This window comes from Chinchilla lanigera, unplaced genomic scaffold (genome assembly GCF_000276665.1).
Source record: "Chinchilla lanigera isolate Chin_1 unplaced genomic scaffold, ChiLan1.0 scaffold00050, whole genome shotgun sequence".
In the NCBI taxonomy this organism is placed as follows: Eukaryota; Metazoa; Chordata; class Mammalia; order Rodentia; family Chinchillidae; genus Chinchilla; species Chinchilla lanigera.
This window is the reverse complement of record NW_004955451.1, coordinates 2,737,231-2,760,119: the sequence shown is the minus strand read 5'-3', so window position 1 is coordinate 2,760,119 and position 22,889 is coordinate 2,737,231. Positions and strand designations below refer to the sequence as shown.

The 22,889-nt window shown below is 36.1% G+C and overlaps 1 protein-coding gene across 1 annotated transcript in view; it reads left to right on the top strand.

Moving 5' to 3' along the window:
• The window catches only part of Brip1 (BRCA1 interacting protein C-terminal helicase 1), a 114,777-nt gene that overhangs the window by 60,491 nt on the left and 31,397 nt on the right, over window positions 1-22,889 (top strand). Inside the window, 2 exon segments of the mRNA XM_013519414.1 lie at window positions 16,463-16,622; window positions 17,541-17,662. Coding sequence (XP_013374868.1) covers window positions 16,463-16,622; window positions 17,541-17,662 — 282 coding nt within the window.

The following is a 22,889-nucleotide window of genomic DNA, read 5'->3' as shown; positions in this document are numbered from 1 at the left end:
AAGAAAACAATTATAGGCCAACACAAGGCCAAAAATTATTACCAGAAAATTAGTAAATTTGTAATAAAAAGGATTGCACATCCCTACTTCCTACCCAGGGGGCTTTATTTCAGGAAGCCAATATTAGTGTATTTTCAAAAGTCAATCTATGTAATATAGATCAACAGGCTATAAAGGAAAATAACAACATATTTATGTAAAAAATATAGATGAGGCATTTATGAAGTTTAATACCCACTCATGATAGAAACTTAGGAAACAGAGAATAACCTATATGAAGAACAGTTAATACTCTACTTAATGTAAGACTGAATTATCTCCTGCCTACTTTCAGAAATGTGATGCAACATTGTATTTTATCCATTTTAGTAAGGAAGAAAAAGAATTAAAATGCAGAGATTTGAAAAGAAATACAAAATTTTCTTTGCTTAGATATGATTGTACACTTTAAAAATTCTACAAAAGATATTAGAATTAATAATTGAATATAGCAAATCTATAAGGAGGTCATTATATATACATTGTGTGTCCATAGTAGCAACAGACAATTGTGAAATAAAACAATACTATTTAGAATAACATAAAAAGCATGAAATCTGTCCATGATATTAAACACTAACATGTATAAAATATTGACAAAAGAAATTAAAGCTTATGTATAAAACCCCATATAAATGTAAAGAGATATTCATGGGTTAGAAGTTTCTGTACTATAAGGAAATTCCTAAAATAGATGTATATGTTCAAGTCAGTTTTAAAAAATTCTAGTAGGTTTTTGCTCCTAAGAGAAATTGATGTTGATTCTGTAATTCACACAAAATGCAAATAACATGGATTATGAAATAAATATAGAAAAATAAATGAAAACAGAGTTAGGAGACTTAAATAATGAGTTTCAACATTTACTATAAAGGCATAGTAATTAGATATTTGGGTATCTACCTAAAGGTAGGTATATACTGCAGTGTAACAGAATAGAGACTAGGTATCTTTCTGTAGTTGGCTTTATCGACATGGGGCCAAGGTAAATTTATGAAGAAGGGGCAGTCTTTTTAAGAAATGTTGCGTGGGTCATTTTTATTTCCATATGAGATAAAATGAATATTGACCCTTTATAACCTTATAGATTGGTGATACATACCTGTAATCCCAGCTGTCAAGAGGCTGGGACAGGAGGATCATGATTTTGAGGTGAGGACTGTGGATATAGCTCATATGTGGAGTGCTTGCATAGCATGCACAAAGCCCATGGTTCAGTCTCCAGTACTGTACAATAACCAATCAATTAAAGAAAAGACAGTAGACTGAACAGGTCACACTAAGAAGGAACGGTTAACATGAAAGGTTTTTAGCCCTGAGCCTGATTGGCAGCTATAGGATTGCTGAAGAGTTCCAGAGAGAGATGGTGATCTGTGCACAGATATAGAAGTGCCCTAGAAAGGCATCAGAAGCTGCAAGAAGAGCAGGAGAAGGCTACTAGGAGCTACCAGTTCCAGTTACTGAGTAGGGTAGCTGGGATCTGTCAGGAGCTGCTGAACTCACGGCTTAGGACTATAACACTAAGAGCCAAGAGACACAGACACTCAAAACTTGGAGCTGTAACACTAAGAGGTGAGAGCCATGGGCACTCAGACTGCTAACAGCAAGAGAGTTCACACTTCTACCCAATTGAGCAAGAATCCTTTGTTGATTCCTAAGGTCTTAGAAGCTGATATGGAGACCCTCCCCTTAGAGGGCCTGGAAGAAGAGAGTAGACAACCCTTTTTCTGGACATTTTGTATAAAATGGAACCATATAATATATGGCCTTCTGTGTTAGGATTCTTTATTTCACATAATGTTTTCAAGGTTCATGTGTGTTGGTGACTAGGCATGGCATAGCTGTTCATAGCATGGCATCTCTGTTCATCCATTCATTTGTTCATTTGTTTTTGACATAGAGTCTTGCTATGTAGTTCAGGCTGGCCTAGAACATATTATGTTGTTCAGGCTGGCCTCAGTCTTGCAGTGATTGTCCTGCCTCAGTCTTCCGAGTGCTGAGATTATAGGAATGCACCACCATATCCAGTTTAGCTGGGTTTTCTGTTCAGTGTATCAGGAGCCCTTCAGTGATCAGCTGGGCTACAGTCTCATTGGATAGTTTATTGGGGGCAGATGCACTTCCAAGGCCTCTTGGTTTGATGGCAGAATTTATCTCCTTGTGATTGTCAGATGTAGTACCCAGTTTCTTACTCTTCGGTCCTAGCAGCTGCACTCAGATTCTAGCCATGTGGCCCGCTCAACAGCAAGATGGCTTCTTCGAAGACCACAGAGTGTCGCTTCTTTGAAGAGGGCCAATCTGTCTTTTAAGGACTCTTACGCAGTTAAGTCATGCCTATTCGGGATGATTTTCCTTTTGATTAATTCAGAATCCATTGAAGTGGCCTTAATTTCATCTAAAAAAAAATCCCTTCACCTTTGCCACGTAAGAGAACTTTATAATGGGAACTGAAATCTTACTTTCATTGCCTACTTACATTAAAAAGAGAAGTTTACATAGGATATGTATGGGAGGTAAGGCATGTAGGGGCCATCTTAGGCCTCTTCCTATCACAAGAATTAATTTGTCAGTGTACGAAAAGGGTTAAGAAGACCATTAGAGGAAAGACTTTTACGCTGGTATCTGAGGAGAAGACTGCTAAAAGTGAAATGATATTCATGGTATGTAGTTAGCTAACAAAGTCATAGTGACTAGCAGACAATGCGCTCATTGTAAATGCTTGTTGAATTAACACTTGAATATAATTCTTCCTAGTTCAAGTCTTTCTTACTGTATTTGAATTCACAGATATTTTAGAACCACAAACGTCTGGGTGATTTGTACCATAAAGTAATACATTCTAATTCCATATATGCCCTCGTAGTTCATATTGAGAATCTTTAGTATTTTTATTGGCTTTCTTTACTTTTTTTTTTTTTTGGTTTTTCTCTGGTACCGAGAACCGAACTCACGACCTTGCACTTGCCAGGCAGGCGCTTTGCCGCTGAGCTAAATCCCCAGCCCCGTGTGTTTACTTTTTTTTTTTTTTTTTGGTTTATTGGCTTTCTTTAAAATACTAAGTTTATTCCCAACTGAGAACCGTGCTTAAATTACATTTGCTATCTTTCTAAGAAATCCAATAACTTTACTTCACAGTTATTTTTATTTATTCACTGAGGAAATGATTGGATATATACTTTGTGCAAAGAATTTTGCTAAGCTTTGTTAAACCTTCAAACACAAAGAATTGAACTCTTCAAAATTTGTTTCATTGTGGTGTAAAGTAAGTGTGCAAATGCCTGCGGCACTGGACAAAATCTACAAGTCATAGAGAACCGGAAGAGTTGATACTGGAAGTAAGAGCAGGAAGAGATCACACGGGATTGAGTGAAGGAGGGACCGTATTTTATGAAAGGTATCTGCATCCCCACTGGCAGATGTGGGGAGACAACATTAGCAGAGTCACGTAGAATATGTTTATAATCAGTCTACCTTAATTTGTATGAAAATACTATGGAAAGACTGGACAAGAAATTGCACATTTTCAAAAAAGAAACATAGAAAAAATGTATAGCTTTACAAGCTAGACATCTCAGTGGTATTTTTTCCTGTATTTCTAGATAATTAGAATGAGTGATTTACTCAAAACTTTACTCATTCACTAAAAGAAATGAAACCGGTTTCCTTTTATTATAAACTTTATTACTTGTGTAAGTAAGGTTTAAGGTGAGAAAGTTATCATTTTAGATTTTCCCTCACATTTTCTTTCAGAGCTTTCTAAAGTTACTAGAAATTACAATAGTTTTGTGAAGAATGTTGTTTCTCCACCAAAATAAATCTGATTTTTAGTCTATTGTCATTTAACTGGTAGCAGCCCTGCTTTAGAGCTCGCCGAGAAATCATTTTTATGAGAGGAAGAGTTTCTAAGTTTTGTTATGGATAGAAAGTTTCCATTAAGTAATTTTGAAAAGAGACTATCTGGTGCCAGAGTAGCAGCTTGGGTCGTTTTATTTGTCCATTGCATACTTTGATTTTCTCTTACATCTTTATGACTAATATGCATAAACCATTTTCTCTAAGCAACATTTTACATTCACCACTAAATGTCAAGTAAGAAATAAAATGCAAATGTTTTTGCTCAGTTTCTAGTTGTATTACTTAGCATGAAATTTATATGTTGAGAAGTGTATAATGCTAGTAGTAGTTTGATGTTTCTTATTTTTAAGCTACTTAATATAAAAGAAAAACTGAATAGGATTTTTTTTTTCCAGGGCTAGGATTGAAGCCAGTGCCTTGTGTGTGCTAGGCAAGTGGTGTGCCACTGAGCTATACCTTCAGCTTTAAATGCCTGTATCTGAAAGTCGTTTTTTATTATTGTTGTTGTTTAGATGCTTGAAATTTCTATAGATGACTGATTTTCCTTATTTAAATGATGAGCTGGACCTTTTCAAGAAACACTTTTTCTACAGTGTTAAGTTGAAGGATCTTCATGGTGATGAGGCCTTTGGGATGTGGTGGGAAGGTTGAATTCTTGGTTTTCTAGTCCAGTGCTGTCTTCATATTAACATTGTAGAGTGTAATGTAAGAAATATGATTGATCTGATAATTACTAATTTGATCTGTAATTTTTATTGAGACCAGTATATATTGGTAATATCTGTGTTTATATTTACTTTTTACATTGGTTTTGCTTTTGAGCCTAATTGTTAACCTTTAGAAGATAACTATCAGAACTACTATGAAAGTATAACTGCTTTAATGAGTGAGTGAATATTCTGAAAAATACTAAGGCAGCTGGAAAGTAGCAATTTAAATAAGTAAGGTTTTATATGCAGTCATTCACACCCCTTGTCTATGAATAACGTGAATACATTTTGCCACTTTTGGTTCCAAATAAGCTCTATAAAAAGATATCAGTTATAATTTTTAAAGTGAAAAATCTAAGGAAAATAAAGGCACAGCTGTTAGAATTAAACTGAACGCAAGAGTGGCCGGGTACCCCTGTTTGATGAGGCAGGGATTTAAGTAGAAATATAGATGCTTAAGTTATCTTAACCACTTGTGCTTTTTTTTCCACGTCTTGGTTCTCATTTTTCAAAAATGAAAAGATAGATATAGAAAATGCTGTTTAGAGAGAAAGGCTTAGCAAATTGGTTAAATAGATCTAATAATTGGCTGTGATTTTTCATATTAAAGGAGGTTTGTTTGAGCTTGATATAGGCTAGGAAGACTTGGAGACGCTATATCTTGTTACAGTCTTTAAATATCATTCTTCATAATAGCAATTGACTTTTCTTTTTGGCTGACAATTTCAAATTAACCCCTTTTGAGTTTTTATAACTAGCATTAATCCATTAATGAGTGCTCTACTCCCAAAGCCTAAATACCTCCAATAAGACCCTACCTCCCAACAGTGTTGCTTTGGAGATTAAGTTCATGGACATTTTAACAATATTCCAATCCATTAACATGCGATAGTTTTCCAGGTATTTGTGTCATCTTCAATTTCTTTCATCAGCCTTTTGGCGCTTCAGTGTATAGGTCTTTCACCTTAAATTTTTTTGTGTTTTATTATTTTGTGGCTATTGTAAACAGGATTGTTCTTCATTTCTTTTTTGGATAGTTTGTGTGTGTGTGTGTGTGTGTTGATTGAATTACGTGTTGATTGTTGTTAGCATTGTGTGTCTTGATTTTGCATCCTGCAACTTTACTGTACTTGTTAGTTTCTAACACATTTTTTGGTAAAGTTTTTAGAGTTTTCTATATAATGATTATTTTGTAAGCAATGACAGCTTTTTCCTTTGCTATTTGGATGTTTTTAATTTTTTTCTCCTGCCTAATTGCTCTGGCAAGGACTTCCAATACTGTTAAATAGAAGTGAGAAGAGTGGACATCCTTGTCTTGTTCTAGATCAGAGGGGAAAGGCTTTTAGTTTTTCCTTTTTGAGTAGTTAACTGTGGGTTTGTCATAGATGGTCTTTACTGTGTTGAGGTACGTTCCTTTTTATCTCATTTGATGAGAACTTTTATTATGAAAGGATGTTACATTTTGTCTAATGGTTTTTCTGTATGTAATGAGATGATAATAAAGTTTTGTCCTTCATTCTGTCCTTCATTCTGTGAATATTTTAATAGAAGTTCATATGTTTTATTTTTTCATAATTTTATTTGAGTACAGCAATAAAGAATATACTTATCTTTATATTTATTTATTTATTTATGGTACCGAGAATTGAACTCAGGACCTTGCACTTGCCAGGCAAGCGCTTATGCCACTGAGCTATATCCCTGGCCCACTTATTTTTTTATAACTAAAATTTTAGTTAAAAACACTGCTAGGAGTATGATGGTGCACACCTGTAATCCCAGCTACTTAGGAGGCCCCGGTAGAACTGCAAGTTTGAGTCCAGCCTTAGTGCAACCCTGTCTGAATTAAAATTTAAAGAAGTGCTGGCTTGGGATGTAACTCAGTGCTCCTGGGGTTCAATCCCCAATACCATCATCAACAACAACAGAACCCTACAAATTTCTCTTTTAGTTTTACTAGTATTTAAAATGGACCATTCTATTTCTAACATATGCTACCAGTAGGTACATATCAACTGAATAAAAGAAAATAAACATTTCTCAAATATTAATACCTGATGAAACAAACAGTGAAGTATCATCTTTAGATGGAAAAATATGATAGGTTTTACTTAGGAAATAAATTATGTGAATAAGATTACAGAAGATGGTAGTCTGTTTAGGCAGAACTATTAAAAGCATTAAGACTTGAGTACTGACTATTAAAATGAGTAAATGGCAATATTATGAAGTTAAACACATGCCAAAAAACATTTTCCAGAGAACTGGGATTGTAACAATACCATTAATGAGGGCAAAGAGGTCTTAATGCAATTTGCACTTTCTAAAGTTTCAAAAAAGAGGCTTTGAGTTAGTGCATTATTAATGTACTGAACATCTGGAACTGTGTAAAAGCTATGGACACTGAGCAAATGCAGGATTTCCCCACTAGTTTGTGTTCTAACTTATTGCCTCCCTCATGCAATATTGGCTTTAAGATGTTTGAAAAAGTAAAATGACAATGTCCAGATAAGACACAGATGTTCCAAGGTATTTTGTAGTTGGTGAGATTTGAATTTTAGAAGGTTACTTCGGAGGGGAAAAGAATCCAAATGATGTGGACACTGATTGCTAAATTCCTTCATCTCTGCCTCTATGTCAGCTAGTCGTCGTTGGTGAATAGTACCTACCTTTATGAGCTATTCAGCAAAATGATTTTTAACAGAGGTAACCTCACATTTTCAACACATGTAAGCTTAAAGCTGAAGAGAGAGCTCTGTCTCATTGTATTTTCCTATAAATTATTTCATTTTTAGGATACCTAAGAGACTTTAACAATAAATTATTTGTGTGCTTATTTTTGTAATTGCACTGGCAAGAGGGAAGTAATGAAGTATGAATGTGCACTTTGCATGTCCCCTGTAAAGAAAGTGAAAAAGCTATAGACCTAAATACTTGTTATCTGAAGTAGAAAATGGTCTGTATCTCATTTTCACTAAAATAATTGTATGCCTGTGCTATGGCACTACTGTACCGATTGGTGTGTAACCTCCATGCAATTCTTTTTTTTTTTTTTTTTTTGGTTTTTCTCCGGTACCGGGAACCAAACTCACAACCTTGCGCTTGCTAGGCAGGCGCTTTTGCCACTGAGCTAAATCCCCAGCCCCTCCTCCATGCAATTCTTAATCTAAGGATTTCAGAGTACTTAAAAAAAATCTCCACTGAAAAGATGAAAACAAACTCACTGTGTTTGTTATAAATATTGCTCATAATCAGCAAATTTTCCCCTTTTCAGAATGTTCCTTGTATTTGTTTACCTGAACCAGAATCTGGATTTACCCAGAGGATGTGCCACTGCCTACGCAGCCCTTTCAAGTTGTGACTCTTCCTTCCTCTCATAACTCTACAGATTCAATATCCTGTTCGCTCTCCATAGCATTTTCTAAATTTTTCCCTGTTTTCTTCTTTAAAGGAAATGAAAAGAGAGAGGGGAGAGAAAGGAAAGTGTTAAATAGCAAGGGAGGAAGGGAAGAAGGGAAAGGAGCAAAAGGAACCACTCGTGGGGCTCAGTAACAAAAATAGTAGTTTCTAAGCTCATGTCTTTAAATTTCCTGCTCTTTCCCCTTCATCCTTGTCAGCCTACAGATCCCTTTAATATTCTTTTATTGCGGATTTTGACACCCGACATACAGTTGTTTTTTCCCTTGCTTATGTTCCTCCCTGATCTTCCATGGTTTGGACCTTCCTTTTTCATTCATTTATTAAATTTACTGAGTACCTTTATGTGTCAGCCACTGATAATCAGCGGTGAGTGCCATCTAATATTCCAGGGATGAAAGACAGGAAATAAACCAGATCTATAGAAAGATACTAAGATGTTAGATGATATTATGGACTGAATATTTGTGTTTCACCAGATTTCTTATTTGAATCCTAACCCCCAGTGTGGTTCTGTTTGGAGATGGGGTCCCTAAGGACATGATTCAGATTCAAAGAGGTTATCAGGGTTGGACCCTGATCTGATAGGAGTAGTGTCCTTGTAGGAAGAGGTACCACAGAGCTCCCTGGCTCTCTTTGCTCAAGCACAGAGGAAAGCCATGTGAGAACCTGGAGAAAAGGGGACTGCTAAGCCTGCAAGCGAGCCCTCACCAGACATCAAGTTGGCCAACATTTCCATCCTCCGGGGCCGTGAGTAATTTCTGTTGTTTAAGCTACTCAGTTTGATACTCTGTTATGGCAGCCCAAGGGCCTAATACAGATGGTATAAGTGGTGTGTAGAAAACTAAAGCAAGGAAGGGAGAAGAAGAGAATTGTGGGGTATAGGAAGAGGTGGTTCAGAATTTTAATCAAATGGTTTGGGAGGGCTTGTCTGAGGAGATGACACTGAGTAAAAGTCTAAAGGTGAAGAGGAAGCAAGCCATCTGATTTTGAGGGGAAGAATGTTTAGACAGAAGGAACCTTGAGGTGGGAGCAGGCTTGGTTTGAGCAACAAGGAAGTTAGTGTGACTGGAGCAGTGTGGGGATTCGGTGAGCAGAATCACAAGAGAGGTGATCCAAGAAGTAACTGAAGGAAAGCCACACCACTAAGGATTTAGATTTTATTCTATGTGCAATAGAAAACGCGTGGAGACTTTAGAGTTTCAAAAGGATTGTGCTGGCTGCTATGTGGAAAAAAGACTGTAGAGAATAGAGGAAGCAGCAGCGAATCCTTCCAGCATTTCTTTCAGATTATATCTATATTTCAGATGTTTTTCACTGTCTTCGCTGTTACAACTGTCCTTGCTGCCACCTGAATGGAAGGATTTGCTGATGGATTAGATGTACAGCGTGATAGAAGGAGAGGTTTTCTTGCTGAGCCCTTTTCTTTACATGCATTCTCCTGCTCGGTAATCTCATCTACACACAAGCATTCTTAGTTTCATCTTTTGTCTTGGTTTCCCAATTTATAATTCATTTCTGGCCTCTGCATATCACATCCATATATGCAGCTGGTAGATCAACATTTTAATTTGGGTATCTTAAAGACAACAGAGTTGTAATCTTTGCTTCTAGTCTTTGCCCTTGCCCCACATTGCCTATATGAATAAATGATACTGTAATCTATATTTGGATTAATCAGATGTCAGTGAGGCTTCTTTAGACCTTTTTCTCCCTTTCCTGTCATAGTCAGTCAAACCAACTCATCCTTTAAAATTTTTAATTTGCGGGGGGTGTGGTGGTGGTACTAGGGATTGAACCCAGGGAGCACTGCAGTACATTTGTAGTCTTTATTTTTTTCATTTTGAGACTAGATCTCACCAGGTTACCCAGGCTGACTGCAAACTTTCACAAGACACTCCTGAGTAGCTGGGATTATGAGTGTACCACCATGCCTGTAATACATTTTAAATATGTTTATAATTTGTTCACTTTTTCTACACTGGAATTTTCAAAAAGGTAAAATTATGGCTCAAATATAAAGTGAACACCTAGATTTTATTCCATTCACTGATTAATGTGGAAATGAGCACAATGGCAAGGCCATTTCAGAAAACATTTAACGAGCTCTGTACTTAGATCCAATTTAATAAAGAATGAAATGCAACATTGCTGACCTGAATACAAAACCGGTTAATGTGCTATAGGCTGATAAGGTGTAATTTTGGGGTTCTCTTTTCTTCTGGGAAGAAATGATTTGAATTTCTGCAAGTTAAAATGTAATTCTACTGTCTTGATCCATAATGATAAACAATAAATTCAACAAAGTGCATTTTCCTAGATAATCCTTTAGTAGACCTTTTCTTCTACTTTAAAATGGAGAGTTTGTACTGTTCTTTTCTCTCTCAAGTGTTGCATATTTTATCTTCACTGTTTCAAAGTCAAAGCCACCGTTGTCACTAAATTACCTCATTACTAGCCTAAATGAATTTACTCTTATTGCCTCCTTACTCATATTAATACCAGAGTAATATTGTTTAATCTTTGTTTTACACTGTGTAGTAAGTTGTGTTTAAGAGTAATACGTACATTTTAAATAATAATAAAATCTGAGTATTCACTGTCCAGCTTAAGAAATAGAATGTTACTCCTGCATTAGAAGCCTGAATCCAATTACATCTCTGTTCCAATCACTTCCCCTGCAAACTAGGCAAAAATTGTTGTTGTTGTTATTATTATTTTGCATTACTGGGGATTAAACCCAGGACCTTTGCACTGAGCTGTATTCCAAGTCCTTCTTATTTTTTATTTTATTTTTAAATTTAAATTTAATTTTTTTATTTTATTTTATAGACGAAGTCTGGCTGAGTTGCTCAGGCTAGGCTCAAACTTGTGATCCTTCTGCCTCAGTCTTTATTTTATTTTATTTTATAGACGAAGTCTGGCTGAGTTGCTCAGGCTAGGCTCAAACTTGTGATCCTTCTGCCTCAGTCTTCCAGAATGTTGGGATCACAGGTGTAAGTCACCATTCCTGGCTTGTTTAGTTTTTAAAAATACAGTGCTTTTTTTCTTAAATAATATATTTTTTGAATTTTATATAAATAAAATTGTATGTATATTGCCCATTTGTATTTGCTTTTTTTAAACTTGGCATCTGTAGTTTGTAATCTGTCTTTGTTGAAACATGTCAAACTAGTTTATTCACTCATGCTACTGTGTAATATTCATTTGTATATGTGCGTTTATATTTTTCAATTTTTGAAATCATGGTAGAATATATATATAAAATATTTACCTTTTAAGCATTTTTAAGTGTGCAGTTCCATGGCAGTTAAGCACACTCAGAATGTTGTACAATCATCACCACTTTTCTTTTGCAAAACCTTTCAAGGGGCATAACACCAATTTTGTCATAAAGACCCATTATTGTGGGTGTATAATACCCACATTTCTATAGAATATTTCTGTTATGGGGCTGGGGATTTAGCTCAGCGGCAAAGCGCCTGCCTGGCAAGCGCAAGGTCGTGAGTTCGGTTCCCGGTACCAGAGAAAAACCAAAAAAAAAAAAAATTTCTGCTAATGAATTATTAATTTTATGAGGTTTACTACACAATGAGTACTTCACAGGAAAATATCAAAAAATGAAGTATTTAATTTTTAATATTTGTTTTTAAACATCAAAATTTTCAACATTGACTTTTTTGGTATATGAAGTGTATTATATGTGCTGCTAAAGCAAGCACAAGTATACAAAAATCTAAAAAATAACAAATAAATTCCTGTATGAACTATAATGAAAATACCAATAGAACTCTATAAAAAAAAGTAATCTTTACTTCAGTTATCACACCTAAAGCAGTCTGCACACGTGCCAACAGTATATTCCATACACACATATTGCTTACACTGACAGCACATGTGTTTTCCTTTCCTGGCCATTTTGTAGGGCATACTTGACATCTTGCTAGTCTTGCTGTTTTGCTAGGAGGTTCTTGTTGTATTATAGAATGTGTAGTTAACAGAAACATAAAATATCAATAAAATAAAGTATTAAATTCTTAATTTGTATTGCACATTTAGAATAAACATCATACTTGCTTACAAAACCTAAAAGATAACATCAGAAATAAATTCCTATATAAACTCCAATGAAAATAGCAATAGAACTCTACAACAAAAATTACCTTTGCTGCAGTTGTCACACCCAGGCAGTCTTCACACATGACAGTTACATGCTCCATGCACATGTCTTGCTTACACTGATAGCATATAGGCTTAGCTTTCCTTTCCTATGTGGCCATTCTTGTCACCTTTCTTGTCTCTCTTGTCTTCATGTTTTGTCAGGCACTTCCTACTGTATTGTAAAACATGCACTTTTATTTCACACATGAAAACTGTCAGGTTCTGTACACAAGTGTCACTTACACCAGTAGCATGTATGTTTTGTTTTCCTGTCCTTTCCTGTAGGCCACGGGTGACATCTTTTTGGTTTCCTTTGGTTTTGTTGCTGTAGTAGGTGCTGGTGATGCTGTGCCTGCCTCTTCCCGTCAGCTCACTTGTATCTCTACAATTTTTTTGCATAGTTCCTTGGGCTGAAACATTCTGTTTTTCTTCTGCTGTAAATGATCTCTTATGAGTTCCATTCCCAGTCTTCTAAGAAAATTTCTCCGTGATATTTTCCACTTGTTTTTTTTTCTTTGTAAACTATCGAACTATTTATGCCACCCATGTGTAGAATCAGGTAAAACACAACCATTGCCCGATGCTTTGTGTTTTGAGTGACATAGTTGCTACGTAACTCATCAACATCTACTCCACCTTTGATTTTGTTACAGAAAGCTACCATCTTAGGCTCCCATTTTGTCAAGGTTTCCCTGTCAGTATTTCCTTTGTGATGCAATGTTGACATCAGCAGTACCAGTTTGTTTTTCTTTGCTATCTATATGAGGCCAGTGTTACATCTTTCTGAAATCCAAAGCTTGTACTATACAATTCTCTGTTTTGCAATTGCAACATTTCCTTTGGAATTTCTTCTTTGTTCCTGTGTACAGTTCCTGCACCTATCAACTTGTGCTCTGTTAGCAAATGTAACCCCCATTGGAAACCGGTAAACCGATTGTCAAATGTCATGTTCTGATCAGTTTGGGAGATGAGAGCAAGTCTGTTCAACTTAAATGTTCTCTGGCAAGTTAACCAGTTTATCTATGCATGATATCCTTTTTGTCTCTTGTGAATTTTTAATTTAAAGCCTATTTATTTAGTCTGATAGAAGTACTATATTGCTGTCCTTGCTCTCCTTTGGTTACCACTTACCAGGAATATTTTTTCTAGTCTTTCACTTTGGCCTATTTGTAACCTTAACTCTAAATTTTCCTTTTTAAATAGATTGATTGTAGTCTGATTTTTGAATGTATCCTGGAATTCCCAGCCATAATTGTCTTATCCAAGTAGTGCAAGAGGCTGTCATCTAGACTTTATGTATTTGTGACCTGCAGTGTTGGAGGTTGTTATTATCTCAGGATCAAGGAATCAATGATGAAATGTTAATTTGTTACATTTTATCTGGTTTTACATATTCTTGAGATATTTTTACCTTTTTCTATTTTAACTATGCAATAGAGAAATTTAAATGGTTTAATAACTTGTTCTGAACATTATTCATTCTATAGCAGTCTTTTCCTTGCAGTTGAAGCTTCTTTGTGATTCTGACATACACACTGTTGCTCAGAGTATTGTTGGGAGACTTTTTTCAGACTTTTTAAGCATTGGTGAGGGACTTTGATTCAGGAACAAGGCATATGCAAAAAGCAATTCTAATAGCCAATTCATGACGCACTCAAAATAGAAAAGTTTTTAGATCAATGATAGTCCTATAATTTTTAAACATAATAATATGATGTTATGGGGAATTTCAATTTTTATTTACTAGGGAACTCTGGTCATTGAGTAAATAGCAATAAATTATTTTATTAGCAAGGTAAAACTTTTTTTAAAAAACTTTTTTGTTCTTACAGGCAAAGCTAACACTGAGTAAATAAATCTTCTATTTCTAATTTAACTTTATTTTTTATTAGTACATATTTATCATACTTTTTTTTTTTATTAATCTTTTTGAAATAGGGTCTCATTATGCAGTTCAGGCTGACCTTGAGCTCACTTTGTAGCCCAGGCTCGCCTTGAACTTGCAACAATCCTCCTGCCTTAGCCTCCAAGTGCTGGGATTACAGGCGTGCGCCACCATGCCCGGCTTTATCATACATATTGATCACGTTTATCATAGGGAATTTGTACGTGTATGTAATATATCTTCATTTTTTTTTCCTATTCCTCTTCTCTTCCTTCAGCTTTTCCCCTTCCTATTTACACAAGCTTTGTTTCCATTTTTTCCCTTCCATTCTTTTTTTCCCTTTTCCCTTCCATTCCTCCCTTCTTCCCCCTTCCTTCTCCCCTTCCCATTTGAACAGGTTTTTCCTACTTCCTAATATCTAGCCTCCATTATGTGTCTGATTTATTTCACTTAAGATTATGGTCTTTTCCTACAAATGATTCAAGTTTATCTTTCTTTTGAGTAAATAAATTGTGTAAAAGTTGATTAATTTCTGTTCTTCGAAGAATTTTGGAGGGTTTCTTGGTACTTCACTACATTGTAATAAATGGTCATCACTGCAGAGAACTCCTGGCATAGAACAAGTGAATAAAACAATTTGACTTAAATTATCATCATCTCTACTACTGGCTTTTGTCTTTTTCATTTATTCATCTCTTTTGTATTAATGTCTACTTCTTTGTATTTGCAATAATTGTCTAACTTCCTTGAAAATGTTTTTTATTAACAAAACATAAAAAATAATAAAGCTATAAGTGTGTATTTCTAAGCATTGTCTTCGCTGCATTCCACACATTTTGAGTTGTGAATGCTTTGCTTATCGTTTGTAGCTGAATATTACGTTCATTCTATTTTCCTGTCTAATCTGTATTGTTTAGGAATATGCATTTTAGTGTTGAACTTTTTTTCCACTGCTGCATTATTTTAGATCTAGCGTTCTATTGTTAGAATGTGTTCAGTATTTTTTGAAAATTGCTTAAACTTCTTTTGTAATTCAGTCCATAGTTATTTCTATAAATATTCCATTTGTACCTGTGTGTTTTCTACTTGTCATCTGAGTCCCTGATTCCATATTCAGTTTGGACTATTAATGCTGATAAAAGTTTGAAACCTTGAGCTTATCTGCTCATGATGGATTGACAGCTAGTGGTCAACTTATACCACCCAGTTCAGCTATATCGGTGTGGTGCTGGGTGTGGGAGGCCCACTTAAGGATTGTTGCCAGCAGCATAAAAGGAGAACTGGAGGGGAAGATGGTGCTGTTGATTCTTCTGGAGAAGAATCAACATATTGACTTTGTCATATTGTCATATTGACTTTCCTTATATGAACTCACCTGTTCTCATCGTGGAGGGGCTCAGGTCCTCGCTGTTGCTGAGGATGGCTGTGGTTCTCTTCAGGGGAGCTCTGGTCCTTACCTTGAGTGTCGCTTCCTGGCTCCAGTGCAGATCCCTCAGCCTGCTGGCCCGGATCCTTCATCCCACTGCCACAGACTTTCTAGCTTCCACCACAGACCTTTGGGCCTTCCCAGCGCAGGTCCTTGAAATAGACTTGCATGAGACATTGTCGTGGGCTCTGGGCCTCCAGTTGGACTTGTGGGAGCATTGCCATGGGCTCTTGGTCTTCAGCTGGACTCGTGTAGGATACTGCCATGGGACTCAGGCCCTCGGCTGAGTTCTTTGGGTACCTACTGGGTATCTGCTGTGTGGACAGATATCCCACGAACTTTCACATTTGACTCCTGGAGTGAATATTATAAAATAATCCTGTAAATTATGTGTCCTGTATTAATTCCTTTTTCTTGCAAACCGTGACTACAACACTGCCTGTACCGTTAGAATCATTTTAAAGAATCAAGTAAGGACTGTTTAGTTAAGGATATAAAGGCATTTTTTCTTACGCTTCAAAAAAGAACTTAAAATTCATCAGTTTTAAGGGTTGGAGGTATAAATTGGTGGTAGAGCACATGCTTAGAAAGCTCTGGGTTTAATCCCTCATACCACAAAACAAGTACATACTCAAATTTTAAAAGAAGAAACTTTTTTCTGCTTTTGAAATTACTAGGATAGCAATAGAAGCAGTAGTAGTGTTGATGGTAATAGTAATGGTAGCAGCAACTGCTGCTAACATTTATTGGGCTCTTAACTGTGTGCCAGGCACCATTCAAACCTCTTTAGATCTGTTAATGAATTTAACCTCATAACAGCTCTTGAGATATTGCTCACCTCGTTTTATAGGTGAGAAGAGACACCGAAAGTTTAATGTTTGCCCGAGTTACATTGTAGTCATACTGGCTTTAAACAAGGTGAGTTTGTTCAGCTGAATACACACAAATTAAATTTTTTCTTGTTTTCAGTTACTAGAAAAATTAAAAGAACGCTGGCTCTACACTGGTTTATGGCATAATCTGGAATTGGTGAAGACGGTCATTGTAGAACCCCAAGGAGGAGAAAAAACTAATTTTGATGAATTACTGCAGGTGTACTATGATGCAGTCAAGTACAGGGGAGAGAAAGGTAATTTGAAATTATTTCATAGTCAGTGAGGGAATGTTTTTTATTATGAAGTAAAAAAGTTGTTATTAGAATTTCATTTATATTCTTTTGTAAGTTGCACTTAAGAGAAAAATTATATTTTATAATCTTAGATGAAAAGAAAGTCAAGATTCTTTTGTTTGATGTTGTCTTCCTATAATTGATCTTTAAGAAACAGTATGCATTCAGGTATTATCCCACAGTTTTCCTTATACCACCTGAACTATTTTGTATAAGAAGGTAGTTGGGATATGTATGAATATCTTCCTTCTAGCTAAAAAGGACATATATTGATGTAAATAATATACTGTATTAAAAATGACAAACTTGAGTTTCCAAAACATACTGAGGACTCAATTTCCAGATTACAGATTGTCTGTAGAGCTGATGTGAAGGACTAATAGCAATAACTTAGGAACAGTGCAACAAAGAAGACACTGTAACATAATTGTTGATATCCTTTTAATGATGAGTATAAATTGTGGTCTGTGTATTTTAACTGCTTCTCAATATAATATTGATTTAATCTGATAGTAGTACAAATCAGTTACTTAAGTTTTTTGAGAGTTATTCTTTGGTGATAAAGGTAATGATGGTAACGTCCGTGTTTGGGTTCATGCTTGATCAGTTCGTGCAGATTGCTACTCTGGTGTGCTGTTAGCGTAGAAGTTACCTGGGAGATGCACAGTTCAAAAATTGGTGTGGTCTGTAATTCCTTACAATTTTGTTTCCTTTACTTAAAGACAAAGAACTTTTAAAACTATATCTTAGTGTTTATTTTATTTTAAATTTTTGTTAATATGAGTACTTTCAATTAGTCGTTTATAAAGTAACCAGAGGAAGCAGCTTCTGAGAATTTTGAGTGTGCTCTTTAAAATATTTACTTTCTGTTGTTTTAAGATGGAGCCCTTCTTGTAGCAGTTTGTCGTGGTAAAGTGAGTGAGGGTCTGGATTTCTCAGATGACAATGCCCGTGCGGTCATAACGATAGGAATTCCTTTTCCAAACGTGAAAGATCTGCAGGTAGGCCACCAAGCCTCAAAAAATTGTATTATCGTAGAAGTCATTGGTTTAGTGTAAAATTAATTACTCTTTTTTTCTTGAATCCTTAGACATTTTATATCTATGGAGAATCTAAATGAATGAGAAGAGATTAGAGAAAAGGTTTCTTTTATTTTTAACTTACATTGTCTTTTCCTTAACAGGAGTAGTTTCAAAGTGTGGTCCTGGGCAGGAGCATCAATATCCCTTGGGAACTTGATAGAAATACAGATTTCAGGCTCAATTCAAACCTACCTGATCAGAAATGCTTGATGTGGAGCCCTAACATTTGTGTATTATCAAGTTCTTAGCTACACAGCCTCATAGTTTCTCCACAGAATTGTATGGTCCAGTCTCCTAACTCCCTTCTTTATAATGCAATAACCTGCAGATTTCGTAATTTTAGCTGCTTAAATGTTTGATCTCTTTCACTTCAGCTAGTTAGGACCTCTGCATTCTGTTTGTACTTTAGTATTACATACTGTGGTTGTGAAATTATACCACATAAGAGTTCTGGAAAAACGGAGTTTACCTAATGAATTCTCCTAAGCTCCAGAATTACAGTCTTGTGCAACTTAGTGTCTATTTCCTGAAAGCAGTTGTTCTACTTTGTTTTCCTATTCCTTATAATAAGAGAGTTATTTCCAAACCACTTACTTCATCTTTGCCAAAAAGAGTTTTATCTCATTATCACAGCTTATTTCTCCAACATTATATTTATAAAAATGATTTACAGTAGTAATTTAAAACCTGAGGTAAAGGTTTGGACATAGTGGCACATGCCTGTAATCCTAGCACTCTGGAGGCTGAGGCAGGAGGATCACCATGAGTTCAAGCCAGTCTGGTCTACTTGAAGGCCAGCCTGCACCACATTGCAAAGCCCTGTCTCAAAAACCCTAAAATACCTCTGAGTTGACATAATAGAGTTTTCTGGGGAAACGGAGCCAGGAGAGAGACAGAGACAGGGACAGATTGAGATTTCAAGATTGGCTCACATGATCATGGAGACTGAAAAGTTTCACAGCAGCCATTTGCAAGTTGATTTTGTGACTTATTCCATGAAGCCAGAGTGCAAGTCCTGGAGTCCAGAGGCCAAAGAATCTGCAGTCTCTTATCCAAGAGCAGCAGTGGCAGAAAAAATATCAGTTCCAGAAGGAAGAGCAAGAAACAGGGAGGGAAGGATAGAGGGACAGAGGGAAGAAAAGAGAGACAAGGGAGAGAATCTGAATTCTCCTTTTGCTTTTCTTTTTCTTTCCTAGTCCTTAGCAAATTGAATGGTGCTGTCCACATTCAGGCCCAGTCTTCTGCACTTGTGGACCCATAAGCCAATAATTTCCAGAAATAGCCTCACAGACACACCCAGAAGAGGGTTTACAGATGCTGTGGGCATCCCTCAGAGTAGTCAAGGACACCCAAAATTGACTACCATAGTTGATGTTATCTTTCATCAGAGAGGATTTTATTTCCTTTTTTACAGGCACTTGAAACTGCTAGCAATCAGACACTGAAACTTGAATTGTTTTGGCCCTTAAGCTGACCCATTGATTATAACCCTTATCTTTTCTCCCGGTGTACAACCAGGTTGCATATCAAAGTGAGAATTCTTTCAGTGGGATTGATGAGGCATTACGAATTATATAATTTTATTTTTTTTTCTTTAGGTGATGCAGTCTTTGGGTAGCATTAACAGTAATAACCAATATTTCCACATTAGCCCCTACTCCTCCCTTATCTGTGGATCTCTTTCAAAATTTCTGAAAGTCCTCTGGAGATGTGTCCCCTTGTGATTCCTAACCTTTCTGCCATTCCTGAGTTTGGTGCCTTTTACTAGCTTTCTTTGGGTACCATTGCCACCACGAAGGACACTGATGTCAGGTGCTGGGCTCTGCCTCCTGTGTTAAAATGGTTGATGCTGCCTTGACTGTTGCTGTTGATGGAACAGTGGACATCTACTCCAGGAAACCATTGTGTTCATTATCAACAGTATTAGTGTGACACCCTGCAGAAGCTGAGTGCTGCCGCTGTCACTGCGCTTGGCACTGGTCCTATAGCCTGTTGCTATGTTTTCACCCTGGTCTTACCTTGTTGCACTCGAGGTACTTTGTTAAACTAGGCAGATTCCCTTTCCCCTCTTTACACTGCATCTGCCTCCAAAATGTTTAATCTTTTTCCCATAAGACCAGTTTTTCAGCTTTTGCTCATATTCCTTGTAGTTCTTAGATCTACACATGAGTTCTTGAGAGCTGGAAAAGAAGATAAACTTGATGCCTCACATTAGGCTGTACTAAATACTATACTTACAGGGTAGCAAGGCCTGAAAGAATTCATATCAAACTTGGGATATTGATTCCATTAGAGAAGAGAAGAAGGGGATGATATTAGAAATAGTTATCAGGAGGTACTTTTAACTTTTCCATAATTTTTATCTAGATATTTATTGTTTGTTATTTTCAAAAATCCTTTTTTTTTTTTTTTTTTTTTTGGTTTTTCTCTGGTACCAGGAACCAAACTCACAACCTTGCGCTTGCCAGGCAGGTGCTTTGCCGCTGAGCTAAATCCCCAGCCCCTCAAAAATTCTTAAAACATGAGTTTTCTTGTTTTGTTTTGTTTTGATACCGGGAATCGAACTCATGACCTTGCACTTGCCAGGCAGGTGCTTGTGCCACCGCGCTATATCCCTGGCTTATGAGATGTATTTCTATAGAATATTACATTTGTCTTCTATTTTCTTTGCCTTTATCCTAACAGCTATGATTCTGGGCATTGTTATTATACCAAACTTCAGTTTTCAATGCTTTCTTTTAGTCAACTTCCGCATCACTTTGACAAAACATCTGAGGTAATCATCCTGTAAGGAGGAAAAGTTTATTTTGGCTCATAATTTCAGAGGGGTTAGTCAGTGGTTAGCCTTGTTGACTTCAGGCTTATGATGGGAGAGAACCTCATGGCCAGGAGCACGTGGCTGAGGAAACTGCTCACTGGGAAGCAACAAGAGGGAAGGGCTTCGGTCCAATGTCCCCTTCAAGAATTTGCCCCCAGTGCTCTAACTCCTTCCTCTAGGCCCTGTGTCCTAAATGTTCTTCCACCTCCCAGTGGCACTGCAGACTGGAAACCAAGCCTTTAACAGCTAGGCCTTTGGGGGATATTTATTTAAACCATAATACTTTGCTGACAATAAATCCCTACTATGGAACATCTCAGTCTGTCATGAAAAAAGACACATGGTGACCTGCTCTGACATTCCTGTCATGATCCTACCTGTCATAGTTCTGCTTATACAATTTCCAATGGCTCAAGTGCATAAAATAGCAAAGTACATGTCAGGGAATTCTGAATGGGGAGGAGGAGGGTGGTTCTAGAAGAATTTTTTAAGTGCCTCCCAAAAGAGGTAAGTAGGATAGACCAAAGAGTGGTCTGTGTTACAGAGATAAGAGAGAAATTCTTTATTAGCAATACTGAATGTAAGGGAAGTAAATTTCTTATAGCCATAGATCTGGATCTATTCTTCCTGTGTAGCAGTTCTAAAATTTAGTGAGTTAAAACATTAGCCATTATTATAGGTCATACATCTGTGGAGTGGCTGAACAACACAAGTTATTGAAAATATTTGTGTGTCTGTGGATATATAAATGTTTCAGATTTTAATAATGTCTAATCTAGCTTTTGGTGGTGGTTGTTACTTTTGCTTTTGGTGTCATACATAGGAAACCATAGGAAAATCCAAGATTGTGAAAATTTGCCCCTAATATTTTCTTTGAAAGGTTTTTATAGTTTTTCTTTAATTTTGGTATTTGATCCATTTGAGTAAATTTTCTATATGATGTAATGTAAGGCTCTGACTTTCTTATATCCAAAGTGAATCTGTTATAGACAGCATTTTTAGGAGGATGTGTTTTTCAATCCATTCTGCCAATCTTTGCCTTTCAGTTAGAGTTTAATTCATGTATGCATAAAGTACTGATAGGGAAGGACTTTTATTTCTGCCATTAAGGAGTTTGTTTTCTGTGAGTTGTGTACTTGTTATTTCTCAATTCCATTATCATCATTATTTATTTTAGTTGATTTATAGTACACTACAGGTTGAATATCTCTTATCAAAAATGCTTGGGATCAGAAATGTTTGCGATCTGGGAGTTTCTCAAATGTTGGGACATTTCTACAGACTGTACTGATTGAGTGTCCCTAATCTGAAAATCTCAAATCTAGAATGCTCCAGACTTTTTGAGGTTCATGTCAATGGGCATTTTCAGATTTCAGACTGTCACATTAGAGATCCTAACCTATGTTTTGATTCTCTTCTTCCCTTTTATATGCATTTTTTAGATTTTTATTTTCAGTGTTTATGTGGTACCATCTTACCCTCCATTCTTTTTATATTGTTATTGTCACAGACTGTATATGTTGTGTGCCCATTAGCATAATTATAGTTACTGTTTTATGCAGTTGCTTCTTGAGCGATACAGGAAAAAAAGGAGGAGGGAAAAAAAGAGGAGTTGCAAACCAAAAGTATAATAATGCTGACTGTTGTATTTATCTCCATAGTTGCCTTCACCAGTGTTCTTTATTACTTCCTAAAGCACATGCTACCCGGCCTTTATTGCATTATATTATACTGTTTATACATATGTTTTATAACTGTTAGGTAGTATTCCTTAACGATAGGAACAATTTCTTAAGGATCTTTTGGATCTACAATTGAAATACTGCCTTTGAACATAGTGTTCAATAATTGTTATTTTAATTATCATTTGAATGTAGGGTTAATATAAGCTTATTCAATTAAGATTGCACTTGGTTTTGTGTTAAAATCTCCATTCCTAGAGACTTTAAGACGTAATACTAATACTAATACTAATAACTAAATGATAATGAACAGATGGTAGTAAACATTAATATGGCTCATAAGGAAGCAATACAATGTGTTATTGGGGTCATAAGTCATTAAAGGGGTTTTAGGAGGGAACACTCCATCCCGAAGAGCCTCTTATGCTTTATATAATATGTAGTAGAACATAATAAATGGAAGAAAAATTTTATATCAATTGTGTTGGCTGTCGCTCTGTATTCATTTTCTGTTGCTGTGTAGCACATTACCACATAGTAGCTTTAAACAACGCACATTTATTATTTCCGTGGGTCATGAGTCTCAGCATGGCTCAGCTGAGTCTTACACTCAGAGTTCTACAAGACTGCTTTCTCATTTGGAGCT